This window comes from Podarcis tiliguerta (genome assembly GCF_965153285.1).
Source record: "Podarcis tiliguerta genome assembly, chromosome: 4".
Lineage (NCBI taxonomy): Eukaryota > Metazoa > Chordata > Lepidosauria > Squamata > Lacertidae > Podarcis > Podarcis tiliguerta.
The window spans coordinates 63,187,339-63,204,910 of record NC_139537.1 but is presented as its reverse complement, the minus strand read 5'-3'; the positions used below and the strand labels follow the sequence as shown (position 1 = coordinate 63,204,910).

Below are 17,572 nucleotides of genomic sequence, written 5' to 3'. Positions count from 1 at the left end.
GCTGCAGTGACGCATAAGATGCTCTGCCAACCGCTACTGCCTGTGGCTATGCTACATTCAGTTAAAATTTGGCCTCAAGCCTTCCAGTTATGGGGAATGAAAAAAAGAAGCCCGAAATAAACTACTGACTGGAGATTTAATATAGAATTCCTGAAAAGTTTATTGGTGTTTTTATATAAGTATTCAGCACCATATTGCCATGTCACATCAGAGAAGAAGCGCAAATGCTTTTATTTATTTATTAGTTTGTTTTCAAAGAGTGCAGGCATTTCTTTTCTGGTTTTTGTTTTATTTTTGCAGTGGGGGTGGGATTGTTTTATGTTGTCACAATCTGCAATATCCCCGCATTGCTGGAGTCTATTAAGATGACACCGTGGTCAGATCTGTTCGAACTGTTGTGATAAATCCTTGGAGAAGGCTCGTGGGGGAAAGAAAGGGAAGCAAGAAAAGAAAATGAGCAAAGCAAGAGCTGTTAAGAGTGAGGATGTTTTCAAAAAGTAGGTCAGAGTTTAACTTTCTTTTAAAACAAAGAGGTCATATTCATGGGACAGTCTCTATTGCCCACCCTCTTCCCCTGGGGTTGAGAAGTGTAACCATCACTTTTGCTTCCAGAGATCATCATGTGTGACATCGCTTAATGTTTGTTGGTGTGGGGCTTTAAAACTGGACCAGCTTTAACTTGAGTTTGTTGGCCTTCATAACCAAGCAAAGAAGACAACTTCACATCTTCTCAAGGAAGTTGTTCCATTGCCTACTTATTGGAGCTACAATGTTCACTCAGTTTGTTAGACCAACATGATTTTCTTAACCAGGTGACAATCCTACCAGTTACTGTTTCAGTTAGGGAAAATGCCTAATATAGTCAACTTAAAGCTTGCCACCACAGAGTGTCTTACCCATAAAGGCACATTCTACTTATTTTAATAGGAACGTTGCATGCAAAGATGGAGATTTGCATTGTAAAGCGGTTTACAATACTTCGTGTTATGGCTTTGAAACGAAAATTGCATTTGGTTCTAGTGTTTCCTAGGAGAGTTTAACCAACCTGTGCTTCCCCCTGTCTTTTTCCAGTTGGATGAATATTTATCATTTTGTAAATCAGAAGTTTAGTATGGACTGAAGGAATAGAGTCCTAGGAGGCTGCTCAGAGGCATCATAAGTAGTCTGCTTTTCGAGTCATCCTGACTTTGAAAAAGAAACATTAAGGTATCATTTACTCCATTGACCTGACTTTCCATAGAGAGAACAGTTAATGAAAGACCCCATTGTGTGTTCATACAGTTAAGTACAGACTACTAGAAAGATTTTATGGACATGGCCATAAAAAGAGCCTGTAGGCCAAAACCGATCTTACAATTACTTTTCTGTTATACAACTGGAAGACCTGCTCCATTGCAATGCCTTTTGAAAGCTACCATTTTTTAAAGTCCTTATCTGTACCCAAGCTACCCTCTGTAATGATCCACTGTATTCCATGCATGTCTATATATGGGAAGCTATTCAGAATTCCCAAGTTATTAGCTGCGTTGATATTTGAAATATGGACTTGGATTGCTGTGCTTATTTCACAAAATGAGATAGAAAAGTCAATATAAGGTTGGATGATTGAAGAGCCAATATACAGTGGGGGAATTAAATACTACAGCTAAGACCACATTCCTGTGGACACTTTATTACACACAGTGGGATTTTACTTCTGAGTAAACATGCATAGGATTGTCCTGTTAATGGCTCTTCTGTAGTACCAGGAAGCCATGTTCTGATATGTGGGTGGAGCAGGAAATGATGTCACAGAAATGGAATTGTTGGCTTGTTTGAGTGTAAGGTGTTGGATTGTTGGAGTGTAAGGTGAGAATAATCTTTCTGCCATTTATTAGCCATTTTATGATAGGGACCCAAACTGTGATTTTGGGGGGGAGGTAGTGGTTTGGATTATTAGAGTAGACCCATTGAAATGAAGAATTGTTAGTCCTTTTGATTTCCGTGGGTGTGCTCTAAGCCTGACTATGTCTGGATCCAACCCAGAATATAGTGCAAGGACATGTGTTGTTTGTCTGAGCTATATTTGAGAAGCAGGGGAGATTTTGTAGCTTCCTACTGCACTTCTTTGTAAATCTGTTCTCACCCTAAATAAGTCTCTTCTGAAGCATGTTGCTTTCTTGTTTGCCTTTATTTGTTTTGACAACTTTGCCAACATGTTATGGCGGTGTCTGGCTTTCTAAGCTTTTAGTAAATCTTGATAGAACTGAAGATGTACAAAGTAAAGCCAAAAGGAGAAGATTACGCAGTTCAGTCAAGGACAACTACAACAACAACAACAACCCCAAACTTGCTAGATAAAATAAACTTCAAAAGTGATGATACATTCTGCATTTCATAAACTATTTTAATCTTGTTCTTTGGGGAAGATTACATGGTTCTAGATTAATATAACAAAATTGTGTGCACGACAAAGAGTTTCCTTAGCCATTGGATGATGCTTCTGTGATTCATAGGCATGGAACTTGATTGCATAAACACGATTGCCACCTCTATCCTCACTTGAAGGGTGAAATTCACAGCAGCCCCAGTCAAGTGCAAAGAGAGATCTAAGGGATACTGCATACCATATCAGTCCTTCATCAAGCACCTAATATTGAACCATTGATCTGAATGGGATTTAATTGTGACTCATTTATTCTGGCTTGTGCTTGCAGAGAGCAGACAAAGTTTGTCTGTCTGAGGTGTGATGCACACATTCAGCAAAGCACACGGGACAGTCCTATCGGGATACTACCAGCTCAGAGATACTTGAGGGGAATCTTATCTTTGAATACTCTCCCGTGTGAAAATCTTTCTAAATGCTACAATGCATCTCTGGAATGTTGCAAAGGGCAAATTCCGTGCTACAGATTATCTGGAAAGGGGTGGAAAAATAAAACTTGCAACTGTAAATCTATGGTGAAACCAGTCTTGGAATCCTGTATACAGTTCTGATGATGGCATTAAAGGATATTGTAGAGCTGAACAAGGGTGGAAAAGGCAGCTGGTATGATCAGAGAGTTGTAGGAACTTTAATAGGACACATCCCTTCTTGACACTTTTGCTTAGTGTTAAGCTCGAAGTACAAGAGAAGTTCCCTGAAAAGGTGATTGATGATAGAAAATACAGCATGTTTGAGGTAATAATAATAATAATAATAATAATAATAATAAGGCCAACAGAGTTTGAAACATGCTGTTTCCATTGAAGCTTTTTAATATTTCACATAAAATTTAAATCACACAATCTATCTGCTCTTTGTTGGAATTGGGGGTGGGGGGAGAGAGGGATGCGTTTGCTCAATAGAGGAGGCCCCTCTTCAGCATGACATAGCACAGGTCAAATGCTTTGGTTCACAAAAATATCCTGAATCACACAATGGTGTCCGATTAGGATTTCTACCTTCCCATGTTTAAAGTAGCATGGAGATACCAATGCCCCATCTGACATGAAGGGTTAACATTTAAGGTGCATAAAATATATAGTGGACGCTCAGGTTGCGAATGTGATCCGTGCAGGAGGCACATTCACAACCCACAGCACCACATCTGCGCATGCATGGGTCATGATTCGGTGCTTCTGCGCATGCACAAAGCGCGATTTAGTGCTTCTGTGCATGCTCAACCGCCAAAACCCGGAAGTAACCCGTTCCGGTACTTCTGGGTTTGGCGCAGTGCGCAACCAGAAAACACACAACCTGAAGCGTTTGTAACCCGAGGTATGACTGTAGTGAAATGTATATTGTAGCCTATAGCAGATGCTAATGTTCACCTTCCAAAATTAAAGTGTAAGAAATTGTTTCTTCCCCCGTCCCCTAAATTAGACTTTGATTAGTTATTTATTTAATTTCTGGAGATATTTAAATCTGCTAACTCGCCGAAAACTCTTCCCTTGCTGTCTAATATGTAGTTTGAACAAGAAAACTAAAAGCAAATGTTGCTCTCATGCTCTCTCTCTCTCTCTGCTATACATTTTTAATGTCTCTATGTCTGATGGTTATTTTTAAAGGTCTGCTCCAGATTCTAAAGTAGCCTTAAAACGGCTGTCAACACATTACGGAATAAACAGAGTTGCTGCTTTCTCAGAAGTCGATAGAAGAAATAGAGCGAAAATGAATACAATTTGTTACAGATCTGAGTAACGGAGTCTGGAGGTGCAAGGGCAGCCATAACTGCTAGAGTTAGGGACAGTTAGAAATTAATAAAGGGTAGGATTTAGAGAATATTTGGAGTACTGAAGGGAAGAAATAAATAAACAAAAACCTAAGACCAAACTAGACATGAAGTCAATTGCATTAATGAAACTAATGGCGTTTTAAAATGATGTAAGTAGCTGTGAGGAAGGAATCCTGCACAGCCTTGCAAAGGTGGAGGACTGTTGGGGGTAGGGAAAATTTAATACATTCTCTGCATACCTGGCCTCAAGAAAAACTACCTCTCCAAAGCTTGTTGTTTGCATTTTAAAGCAAGCCCTCATCAGCAATGCAATATTGGAGTGCCTCTCATTGTAGAGGCCAATTCATGTGACCGAAACGCTGTAGTGATGCCTATGGGAAACAAGGGAGCAGAACATGAGCTCTCTCCCCTCCTGTGGTTTCCAGCCTCCCGTATTCCAAAGCTTTGCTGCCTGTCTATCCTACAGAGCTGTGGATAGACAAGGTTGGGTCTGCATAACACTAATCTTCTCAGATTTGCTTGTGGCTGCTCTGTAGTCCCACACTGATGTGGGCACCAAGTTGAGGAAGGATGGTTTTCTGTCTTAATAAATTGTCTATATTTGAACTTGGTCTAGTAGACAGAGATGCAGAGATGGATACAACGCCAACTTCGACTTTGCCTAGGCATCTTCAAGATCTGTGCTCAACGAAGTTTGTAAACCCAGGTTTTTCTGCAGCAGCATGATTAGCACCTTGGTTAGCACCAAACTGCCTCTAACTAGATGCCAATCATCAGACCAGTGTAGGAGTTCTAGGTTTTGTAATAGTTTGGTTGCTTCTTTCCTCTACGCTGCATCTGGAGGCTGCTAAGTTCATCTCCTTTCCATCTGAACATTGTTGGTCTGTTGGACAGAAGCAGAAAACATTTTGTGAAAATGAGCCTGTCATCTGCTACTGTTGGTGGGGCGGGGGTGGGGGAGCGCCATTGTGCTGTAGAGAGGATTACAGCTTCCATCTGCTTCATAATGTAAAAAATGTGGGTAGGCCTCCATGTTCAGAGCTTTGAGTCTCCAATGAATAGTGGCAGTTCAAGGTTTTTGGTATTTGATCTGAAGCATTGCCAGACGTTTGTTTTATCATTTAGTTTTCTTAATAGGCCAGCACCCCTTGCCATGTGAGCAGAACAGTGACTTGCTAACTTTAGCACTATGGCATATAGAAGAAAGAGCATATTTAAAATGGAAATGTAACGGTAGTACTTATGGCACAAATTTTCCATACTCTCTCTTAAGTCATGTACTTCACAATATATCTGTACAGATATGCAGCTGTAGATTAGTTTGAATCGTAACCATGTGCTGGTACTTAGGTTGCAAGGCAAACTTTGCACAGCAGTCACGGAAAAGCTCGACCTGATGAATTTCCTCCAGTCATGCAGCTTATAAAGAGCACAGGATCTGCTCCCAGAAATAAGTCTGACAATTGTACCCTCTTCTTACATTTGCAGCATTGTTTTGTTTGCTTGTTGCATTGACATTATGGATTATAGAATGCTTTGGTCCAGGGCTCTATTGTGAAGAACCAGAACCCAGAAATGCAGAACCTGGCATGAGATATTAATGGAATTGGACTCCTTGTCTGCCAGTGACACTCAAATAACATGTAATGGTTCCAGAACCAAGCGGCTAAGCCAAGGACTGCCCCAAACACACTGTATGTGCACAAGTACATTTGCATGCACACAGATCTGATTGAAAGACCAACAGTGGAGAAAAAAGGCAACAAAATTGAGTGGCTGGAGCATGATCTGGATCAAGACTACAGCAGGGCAATGGGCAAAGAGCTAAAGCTCTGCACTTCCAACTATGATCCCAATCTGGATCAGGCATGGAGAGTATCACATCTAGCTTTGCCTCTGAGGGGCTGATATTTTGAACTGAGTACAAAATTTCATGTGAAAATCAGGGCTGGGTTAATGTGCTACTAAGGAGGAAGCTTTTATTGAGGGTGAAAGAGGAGAGCACAAAATATGGTCTGAAGCTCAACATCAAAAAAACGAAGATCATGGCCACTGGTCCCATCACCTCCTGGCAAATAGAAGGGGAGGAAATGGAGGCAGTGAGAGATTTTACTTTCTTGGGTTCCATGATCACTGCAGATGGTGACAGCAGCCATGAAATTAAGAGACGCCTGCTTCTAGGGAGGAAAGCAATGGCAAACCTAGATAGCATTCTAAAAAGTAGAGACATCACCTTGCCAACAAAGGTCCGTATAGTAAAAGCTATGGTTTTCCCAGTAGTGATGTATGGAAGTGAGAGCTGGACCATAAAGAAGGCTGATCGCCGAAGAATTGACGCTTTTGAATTATGGTGCTGGAGGAGACTCTTGAGAGTCCCATGGACTGCAAGAAGATCAAACACATCCATTCTTAAGGAAATCAGCCCTGAGTGCTCACTGGAAGGACAGATCGTGAAGCTGAGGCTCCAATACTTTGGCCACCTCATGAGAAGAGAAGACTCACTGGAAAAGACCTTGATGTTGGGAAAGATGGAGGGCACAAGGAGAAGGGGACGACAGAGGACGAGATGGTTAGACAGTGTTCTCGAAGCTACAAACATGAATCTGACCAAACTGCGGGTGGCAGTGGAAGACAGAAGTGCCTGGCGTGCTCTGGTCCATGGGGTCACGAAGAGTCGGACACGACTGAACGACTAAACAACAACAAGGAGGAAGCAAGATCAAAGTAGGAAAATAGGTCACCTGATTATTGCTGAACCTTTTTATCTGCATTAGTTGACTAGTTACTTCCTGCTAGGGATGTAAGGAGCCAGCGATTTCTGTCCCATCCTTGCAATCAGCGCTGTTTCCATTCCACTACTCTTCGGCTTCTGCTAAAATCTGTCATTCACCTCACTATTCACTATGGCCAAAATGTAATAACGAATCATTCATTTCATTATGTGGTTAACTTCAGTACATCTCAGTGGAAGGGAAACATCAAAAACCATGCAGAAAATAACATTTATGCTGTGCTTGCAGACTAAAGACACAATGAAAAATACTGCTCATATTCACTTGTGTGATTTGTGTTCCTGACCTTGGGCAGACATGCAAATTGTGGCAATTTCGGCTCCCATTTCTGTTTCTGACAGAACTCTTTGGCACCCCTGCTTCCTATATTATTTTGCTGGACCTTTAAAGCTTGGAGTCACATGTCACTGAGCAGAGTCACACGGGGGTGCTTGGTTTGGATGGAGTCCAGCCAAAGAGACGAGATAATGGGAGCAGTAATTAGCACATGGGAACCTTGACACCACACAACCTTGGACCTTGGGCGCAAGGAGAGGAACACAGGAAGCTGCCTTACAGTGAGTCAAACCATTGTTCCACCCAGCTCTTTATTGTCAACACTGAATGGCAGGAACTTTCCAGGGTGTTAGGCAGGAGACCTTCCCAGATGTAACTGGAGGTTCTGAGGAGTGAAGCTGGGATATTCTGTATTATCATGCCTGTGCCCTGACACTGAGCTTTAGTCCTTTCCCAAGATTGCAAAAGAATTTCCGCTGTTCCTGTCAAGGCCACCACAGCATTTGAACAAAGTGTCTTTAAAAAAAAAGAAAAAAAAGAGTTGTTTCTGGATATGAGAGAGGAGTCTTTTGCGAGGGATGCTAACCTACAGCCAATTTAATGTCTGAAGCAAAACAAATCTTCCGTGACTGTATTGGGAAACCGAACTTGGATTTAAAATAAGGGGCGGGGGGAGGCTTGTAATCATATTTGAAGGATTTTCTAGCTTATGCCAAATCCAACATGGGTTAATTCACTTGACTTAGTTTTCCAATCAGCACAATCTTTTCCTGAGGCCTGGTCAGGAGGTGGTAGATAAATCCGTGACTGTGCCTCCCTCACTGATGGCTTTTCAGAAAAACAACAACCGTAAAATCATTGGGTAACTACATAATACAAATAATTTGTAAACCTGCCCCCCCCCAAAAGATTGTATGTCTACTGTCTTGCATTATGCCCCACAAAATTATGTAAAAAAGCTACTTTCAAATTAATGTAAATTAATCGGCATAAGGAGATTTGGAGTTAATTTCTATGGACTCTGTTTTCCGCTCCTTTGATTCCTCATCCAGAGCCTTATCATTTGACCTCTTCACCTCAGGAGAGGTTAAGCAGTTGCTGTTTTAACATAACTGTGAATATTTTCTTTCTTTCTTTCTTTCTTTCTTTCTTTCTTTCTTTCTTTCTTTCTTTCTTTCTGTCTTTTTTTCATATCATTTTTATTAGTTTTACAATAATACTTTCGATTGCAATGTCTCCTCTTATATTACACATTTTGGCTTTTTAGGGCCCTGACTTCCTTCAACCCTTCCTTATGATTTTCTATCTTTCATTTCAAATTTCTGCATTTTCACTATTTAACCATTGCTTTAAAATCAAAAACATTGAAACATCATCCATTCTTATTCTTATCTGCAGTGTTTTTTGTACCTTTCCTTACAAAGCTTCTTGCAATCCTACCAATGTATTTGATAGAATACAATTGCCTTTCAAATAATTTACAAATTTGGTCCAGTCCTTGATGAACTTTCGGTCCCGCTGTTCTCGGATTCTTCTTCCTTCCTTCCTTCCTGTTCCCAATTAAAGCCATTTTAGATGCTACTGAAGCACAAATATTGTAGCCATGTTGTACCTGTCAAATACTTTGACTTTCTGTGATGGTACTGTTGCACGCCACCCCAAACGCTGAGCGGTGAGAGACTAAGGGTGCCAGGCCCTTAACCCAGGGTTTGGTTTCCTCATAATGAGGGACAATAAATACTGTGGTGTCTTTATGATATATGGTTATTTACGCTTATATACAATGTGAGCCTGACATTGAGGGGCTCACAGCATTCACACTCCAAGAGGGACTTGCTTCTCTCATAGCCACAGCCTTGGATCCAAACAGGAATCAGGCATGGCTCTGTCTCTCCCAGCTACCCAACCGGCTGCTTTCTTCTGGATCACACACACAACTCCACTCTGGCTTTTATCTTTCTAACTACCTATTTTTAAACATTCCCAAAGGCAGAACTGGGAGCTAGCCATAAACATTGATGGGAGAAAAATCAAATATTTTACTGTCGCTAGGGTTAGGTACAAGGGTGACCTTTGCATCCAGCCCCAAAATGAAGAGAAGGAAACTTCAACATGGAGGGAAACACCTCTCCCCAAAATGAGCTGACCAGGACTGAGCATGCTCACTGGAAACGTAATACTGACTACTGCGTAGAGGAGGAAAACCAAGATAGGATGGAAGGGAGTTGCTCCACCTGCCGAAATATACTCTTCTATTAAAGGTGTAGAATTATTTTATTTCATTTTATTTTTGCATTGGGCCACCCTATCGTGAAGAAAAATAGATACAACCATGATGACATCTATTTTATTTAAGAGGATTTACACACACCTACTAGAACAAAACAAAACAAAAATCCCTATAAGCAGTTTATAAACAGCATTCTCTGCATAGAAATTAGTGTACTACATTATGTTTGTATGCTCTTCCTTGACTTTTCCTTGGGTTTATTTTTTTGTTATACATTGTGTTATATGAAGTCTTTGGAAATGGTATTTTTGATTAAAGCAGCAACACCTCTGTGGAGCTGGGGACTTGTGGTGACTCTGTGGAACTGGGGCACCAAGTAGCCATATCCTTGAGATTTACAAACAAGTCAAAGATCTAACACATACCATCAAGAAAATAGGTGTCAGACTGCTCTCACATACTGGTGGAGCAGTGCTGACTTCATTGGGAAGGATGCCATTTATTCAAGCACTAACACCCTTCCAAGAGTAGATTCTAGGTCTGTTCTGGCTTACATGGCCTGAAGATGGCCTTAGGCCAAGAAGATTTGGCTGCAAGTCAAGTGGGAATTCCCTTTCAATCAGAGAAAAATAAAATGGGGCTTAGCCAAATCTGTTACATCCATGTCTCTTTTTTTAAATGTTGAAGGCTGTGTTGTCCTGCTTCCTGAAGATCAGATGCTAAGGCCATGTTGAATGGATGGAATAAAGTTTTACACCCCTCTTGGTGCAGCGGCTGTTCCGCTTCAGGCTCGACAGGCTGGGCTGTAAATCCAAGCACTCGTGTAAGAATGAACCAAACAGTATTTTATTGGCAGACAAGCAGCAGTTTGCTTCACACACTGGAACAGCTTGTCTACAGCTGATGGATTAGACCAGCTGTGTTGGGCTGCTTTGAGTCAGCTCCGTGATGCTCTGGCAGGAATAGACAATCACAAGAGTTTCAATAAAAATGTGGCTGCATTGTTGTTGTTGTTTTTGTATGTGTGTGTCTATCTAGACACGCACACACACAACACCAGCCATGCACTAGCAGAACGGACCTCCACCTGCACTAGCGTGTTATACAAGTGGAAGTCAGCTTGCTCAACATTTGAGTCTGCCATTGCATACCCTCCAGCATTTCTCCAATGAAAATAGGGACGTCCTAAGGAAAAGCAGGACATTATGGGATCAAATTGGAAACTGGGAAGGCTTCTGTAAATCCAGGACTGTCCCTGGAAAACAGGGACATTTGGAGGGTCTGCCCTTGGAAGCCACAGCTGAGTTTTCACATTTGCTAATCCACAAGTCTTTCTTCCTCCTCCTATGCAAATCCTGTAAATGTTTGTCCCTTTTTATTGATGGAGCGAGTATGGAGTAAGAATCTTGCTAAAGCAGCATCTCTCAAACAGTGGGATGGAAATATCAGTGAGCTTCGCTTCACCTTCTGGTGGGCCTCAGCGCCAAGGCCTATTCCGTGCCTCCTCACTCGTTGTAGCCTTTTGTTTGGCCCAATGGTAACACCAGCAACTCCCCAACTGCTAAGGAAATGTGGTCAGGAGGGGATGGGAAAGAAGAACTCTGCTTCCTCTGAGGGGAAGGGATGAGAAGAGGTGTTGGAGGAACTTATAACGAGAAATCCACTAAATATTTCACCTTAGAACAATATGCTGGGAATAGGAAAAAAAGGGGATGAGAGAAGAAATATGTTATAGAAGTGAATGTAAAAAGAACAGGGAAGAAAGGATCAAATAAACTGGCAGGGGCAGGGAATGGAATACAAGTTCAGTGTGGCAAGAGCAGGCAAGAGAATCGCCAGCTGATTATGACTCTGCCTCCATCCACCATTGTTTTGTGACTGGTTGCCATGAGGTAACTGGTGGGCCTCATTCATTTTCAGCCCCCTCAAGAGGATCTTGGGGATCAAAAGTTTGAGAAGCCCTGCACTAAAGCATGTTCACCTACAACTAGTGCTATAATTGTCTTCTGCTTAGAACTGCAAATGTTATGTGATAAGATGATAGCTGATACCTGTTTCTCATAACAATCCATAGTAATATACCTTATAAGAATTGCAAAGCAATATTTGAGACTCACTATCCAGAAGTTGTGGTGTGAATGTGATGGGCAGTGAAATAGTGAGCGGATGCCCTTAGAAGCTCTGAGAACTTTCCAAGATGATTTTGTAGGTAATGAAGCTATTATAAAATGACAAATGATTATAATAGGAATATGACACCCACATCATACGAGGAATTTGTATTACAATAGCCAGCCCATGCCTATGACCCATTACATGCCATGCAGGCAGTCAACCCATCTATGGGCATGTGCAAATGTTTTATGTGCAAGATTCCTTCCCACTGAGGAAAGTTGGAGGAAAGATTGTGCACATCAATGTCCAAATGCATGTGCATTCTTTCTGCATTGTACATTACAAATTATTCAATTGCAGTAGCAAGGATTTTACAAAGGATTCCATTGGTTTGAAACAAGGCCTGCCCAAAGTGCTTTATCTTGGGTGCAAAATTATGGTCACCTTTTTTCCATTTCCACATTGCAGTAGCGCCTTTTTGCATTTTGCAAATGCTCTTTCTGACTGATAAGTTCTTAGCCTAGATGCAAACCCAACTCTGCTCTACTTAAGACTGAGAAGGTCTTGCATCTGTGGCTACCAGAATGGTTATGACACCCCCAGCTACGCTCATCTGCTGTGCTCTGACAAATATGATTGAGGAACCATCTTGAGGAAACCGAAGAGATTCTCCTGCAATCTGCCATATAAAGTGGAATGAGGGGAGAAGTGAAATTAAGAGCAGGCCCTAAACTTTTATGTTAACATATGCACATGACTATTACCTGAGTAGCGACTATCAAGGTCCTGCAGTAATATGCTGATGGAACAAGAAAGCAGCAGTAGTTCTGAATTCATTATTTATGTGTGCACTGCAGACCGTGCTTTGGGGGATAGCATTAATGGTGATACATTTTCAGGCAAACAGAGAAAAAGGCTTTCAGCCAACTTCATACTGAAACCTTGAAGGAATAAAACAGGTCAGAGATGAATATTAAATTAACTCCTGGCTATCTTCCAAAGTGATTTGGCCTACTTAGGAATCAACAAAAATGAAGAAAGCTTTGCTTCTTCACATCCTGATTTCTCCAGGGAGAGCAGAGCTCTCTGCATGGATTACAAACTCAACCCGGTTCCGTAAGTCAACAGCTTTGTCTTGTTCACGTACACCCACACACAGCGTATGCAGCGGAATAAATAACTGTATCGATTTCACAGACCATTGGCAATTGCAATGCTCTCTGATACGTAAAGTACATGTTTATAAAGAGGGGAGAGGGAAATTGCAAGGAGGGTCTTTGCAAACTTTTTGCAATAACACACTAACAAGGAAGGGGGCTTTTCCTTTTGCAAGCAGCCTGTGTTGTTTACCCTATATTTGGTGCATGGCAAACTCATTGTACTGAGTCACTTTCATGCAATTTAGCCATTATACCATTGTAGTAGAAAAATGTGTTCAATATAAATGAATGAAGCACTACACTGCTAACCATGAGTGTGAAGGACAGAGAAGGTGAGACAAGTGATGTCCTGTATCAAGCGATGCACATACATGTGTAATTCAGAACTAAGTGAATTGGAGGAAAAGTCTGTTTGAAATCCCAATATTTATTGAGCAACAGCTTTATCTCCACTGTAGCCTTCCTTGTCCAGTGATAGAGGTGAAAAATAATTAAAAGTACAGGAGATTTGTTTTGGAATGATGATCAGGAGAAATGGAAGCATCTCTCATCTACAGAAGGAGCTAATTAGAGTGGTCTCAAGAGATGAGCTTAAAACGTGGTCCATCATACTGTTGGAATGTACAGTCGTACCTCGGAAGTCAAACGGAATCTGTTCCGGAAGTCCGTTTGACTTGCAAAACGTTTGGAAACCAAGGCACAGCTTCCGATTGGCTGCAGGAAGCTCCTTCAGTGAATCAGAAGCAGTGGAAGCAGCGATGGACGTTTGGGTTCCAAAAAATGTTCGCAGACCAGAACACTCACTTCCGGGTTTGCGGAATTTGGGAGCCAAAACATTTGACTCGCAAGACGTTTGTCAACCAAGGTACGGCTGTATGTATAAAGTCAAGATGTCTCTTGATATAAACATTGGAGAAACTCCTTTCCTACAGCCACTCTAGTTATCACTTCAAATTTTACATTTATGACATGGGTAATAATAGTTGGGTTGGACAGAGGGGAAAGTATAGTATGATAATGGCTTCACATGTGTCTCTATCACTTCCTATAAATGCATCAAAACTCAGGGCTACTTGCAAGTAGAGAAGGCTATTAAAACTGACTTGTATCCTGTCAGGAGTCTGATCTCTAGTTGATATGGTGGATCTGCTTCATAGACTCCACAAAATTTTTGGGTCGGACTGTTTTAACCTGCAGGTACAGAAGTGTAAGCTTGAAACAAAATGCCATAATTCGTTGTTATAATTCTTATTACATTTTTATTGCGCCTGCCCTCTTAAGTTGCTCCAGGGCAGCAGGTGTGGTTCTCCTCCTCTTCTCTTCATCCCTAAAACAGCCCTGTGAGAGGTGAGAGAGTGACTTTGCACATTTTCATTTTTCATCGCTTATTCGCTTGTGACTCTTCCAGATAGGCAAACATACTGAAAAGTGTGAAAAAAATACAGTTCCATAAACTGGCCTCTTCTAGCATTTGAAAAGAAATAAGAGGTTCTCCCTCCTCCGGTAGTCTGGAGGTCTGTTTATGCAATCCTATCCAAACTGCTGGTTAATTTTGAGATGTGTGCAAATGTGCGGCAGATTGAGGGAGACCATCAAAGTGACGGGCCCCAGCTCGCTGAGTTGTCCAACTCCTCAAGTTATTTTCCCCACATCTGGATGGGTTGTCTGCAGAGCAATTGCATCTTTGCCATTAACAACACGGAATTAATTCACTGCGGTTTGTTCAGGCACCGAGAGCAAGTATGTTTCCTTTGGTATTTGAGGTCACTTTGAGGGGAAAGCAGACTTGTTGATATTTCAACCTTTTAAAAATTATTATGACTTCCTAAAGAAAACAAAATGTCAAGCACCTTTTCCTTCCTTCAGCATGGTTTTTGTTGGGGGGGAGAGCCTTCTTTTATAAAATAAAAATGGAGAAGTGGCTAGAAAGATCCTGAAGCCATGCCTAAATAACATTCAGGGCAGGAGGACTTCGTGTGTGTATCTTGTATGTATCTAGATGTACGTTCTACATCTGGGATAGCTAAACTGTTCTGCCTGGGGATCCAGCAGAGATGAACATCTCTTCACCAACATCTCTTCACCAATATAATAATCGATCTGATGATTGGGGAGGAGGTTGTTTCCACCAACTTCAAGGTGTGACTACTTTTATTTTTTTATTTTTTTTGCCACCACCAAAATAAGTGGAGGGCTTGGAAGGGGGCATAAAAATTTTCTGTGGAGACTGAACAAGGACTTCCAACTAGGAAGCAGCCACTCTAGATTTTCATAGATGTTTAAATAAAGTCTATTGGAAGGCCCCTGCCTTTGTTTCCCTTGATTTCATCTCTTGCATTGACTTATCTTTTTAAGAAATAAAAGAAAAACTGGAGGAAGGGAAAGAGCAGTCTGTGGGGGCTACAATTACAAGCCTTTTAGGAAACTGTGCATGGCTGTGTAAGCTGCTGATTCCTCTTGTTTGGATGGCTGAAGTATCTTATCTAGGTCATGTTCTCCAAGCCCGCTGCCTCTGTTACAGCCAGACTTTCTGTTGACTTGGGCTGTCTTAATGCATCAGAGAACCTCTGCTATGCTTCAGTTCCTGTTATGAATCCAAGTTGCACCTCTCAGCTTTTGCTTAGACAACATTTTTTTTTGCATGTGCTTATCATTTACAAAAGAGAATTCAGATTCTCATTGCGCTTTTCTTACTATAGTACCTATTTCTCTGTTTCTCTGTTTATTTAATAATCATGTCTGATTTGCTGCCTTCGCCCCTCGACACTGTTTCTGCATGTCATAATCCAGTTACTTGACAGCAGAGGTGAGAGATGAATTATAAAGATCAGTTACGTTGTTTTTGGGTGTGTGTGAAACACTATCTTGAAATAAAGGAAATGAGATGGAAGAAAATTTAGGTCAGGGGTGAGAAATCTTGACCCCAGGGCTGCATTCATTCCCTCAGGGGCGATTGGTTTGAAGCCTGGCTCCATGCCGCTGTTGGGCGGGGCCTAAACCCAAAGTGGGAGGAGCCAGTACTTTCCCCATTTTCTCTCTGTCTTTCAAACCACATTTCCCCAATGTTTCCTTTGATAATAACTACAGTGGTACCTCGGGTTAAGTACTTTATTTGTTCTGGAGGTCCGTTTTTAACCTGAAACTGTTCTTAACCTGAAGCACCACTTTAGCTAATGGGGCCTGCTGCTGCTGCCGCGCCAGAGGAGCACGATTTCTGTTCTCATCCTGAAGCAAAGTTCTTAACCTGAAGCACTATTTCTGGGTTAGCGGCGTCTGTAACCTGAAGCGTATGTAACCTGAAGCATATGTAACCTGAGGTACCACTGTATTGAGTTCTAAGCAATATTTTGCATGACATAAAATATACTTGCAGAAAAAAGGAGAACCTTAGCACTGATGTGCATGTTAATTGCTTCCAGGAAAAAAAAATGTTTGCATATTTTAACTCACCCAGAACATTACAGAAGTTTTGCATTGTAATTGCCCCACAGTTTTCGTGGAACATGGCCACTGCTGCTCATGTGATGAACTTTGGGGTAGAATTTCAGCATACTGTTCTTTCCCGCCATTTTCATGGGTGAATCATAGGGGTCCGAAGCACTTGTGCACATGAAGGGTGTGATTTTATTCTCTGCTGTTTCAAATTGTTCAATATATGCTATTTTATTCCCCCCCCCCTTTTATTTGCTTTCACTAATGGCAGAAATCTATTATGGAAAGGTGGGGCATAAATCTTTTTTAAAAAAATAGTGACAGAAGCTTCTGAATTTTTCTTTTAGTCTCCTTCTCTCAGGTAAATTATCTTTTCTTGTACTTCTTGGGAACCTGGTTAATTCTTTCCAGGCCTGTCATTTAAGCAACATCTTTAAAAACACACACACACAGAGAGAGAGATTCCAGAGATTCTTTCAGGCCACAAAAGAGTTAAACCTCCCCTCCCCCTTCCACCTCCATGCGACAGAGAGTGAGAGCAGTAGGATTACTGTTCACTCTTCTGATTTACCATTTATGCTGGACGGTGAAGAGATTAGAAAGACCCAGTACTTGGGCTGAACCATGTGCTTGTCTAGAAGGGGAATCTGGAGGGCGTGCAGATGTTCATAAAAAATCTGTGCCATGCGTGTTTCCTGGAGGGATTTTCCCTCGACCCTCTGAGCTCCCCCTCACTTCTGCAGGTCAGTTTGCACATATCACTGGGACTCAGAGATCCAGAGAACAGTATGCAGGAGAGGCAAAGCCTGTTGGGCATTGGGAGATTTTCTTAAGAAGCACAACAAAGTGATCAAAAATGGCCCTGGGCTGCTGTCTGCTGAAGAATGCAGGTATATATATATTTATATATATAAATATACTCTTTTTCCTTGTAGACAGGGTTTCTGTGTAACCGGGAGATAATAAAGCACGCTCTCTCTCTCCCCCCCCCAACTCCTCCATGCAAAACTCATTTGCTAAGTAAAGATGTGGGAATGTGTGTTGTATTCTAGCAGTTTGTTTGTTTACAAAATGTATTTGCTGCTTGAGAGCAGACGTTAGCAATAAATAAATAAAAAACCATAAAGATTAAAGCAGAATAAAATTAACCTCGATATAAAACAAACAAACAAAAATCACCAGCAGCAAAACATTTATACAGCAGGACCAAAAGCATGAGGATGTTGTAACATTATAATACCTGGAAGAATAAAAAGGTGGTCACCCAATGCCAAAAAGGTGAGTACCAGGTGAACTTCCTTGGGTTACACAAAGAAAGTGTAACTTATATATCAGCAACAGGCATAAACGTGGTTAAAAAGTTTAACACAT

At 41.4% G+C, this 17,572-nt stretch overlaps 1 protein-coding gene across 4 annotated transcripts in view; it reads left to right on the top strand.

The window, feature by feature from the left end:
- NHS (NHS actin remodeling regulator) overlaps window positions 1-17,572 on the top strand; it is a 230,499-nt gene that overhangs the window by 149,439 nt on the left and 63,488 nt on the right. The window contains exon 1 of one of the 4 annotated variants that reach the window (XM_083439374.1): window positions 16,942-17,091. The exons of the other annotated variants lie outside the window; for them this stretch is intronic. Within the exon in view, the coding sequence (XP_083295500.1) occupies window positions 17,058-17,091 (34 nt within the window). The 5' untranslated portion in view covers window positions 16,942-17,057. Of the gene's footprint in view, window positions 1-16,941; window positions 17,092-17,572 lie in introns of those variants that run through there. 4 annotated transcript variants of the gene reach the window in all.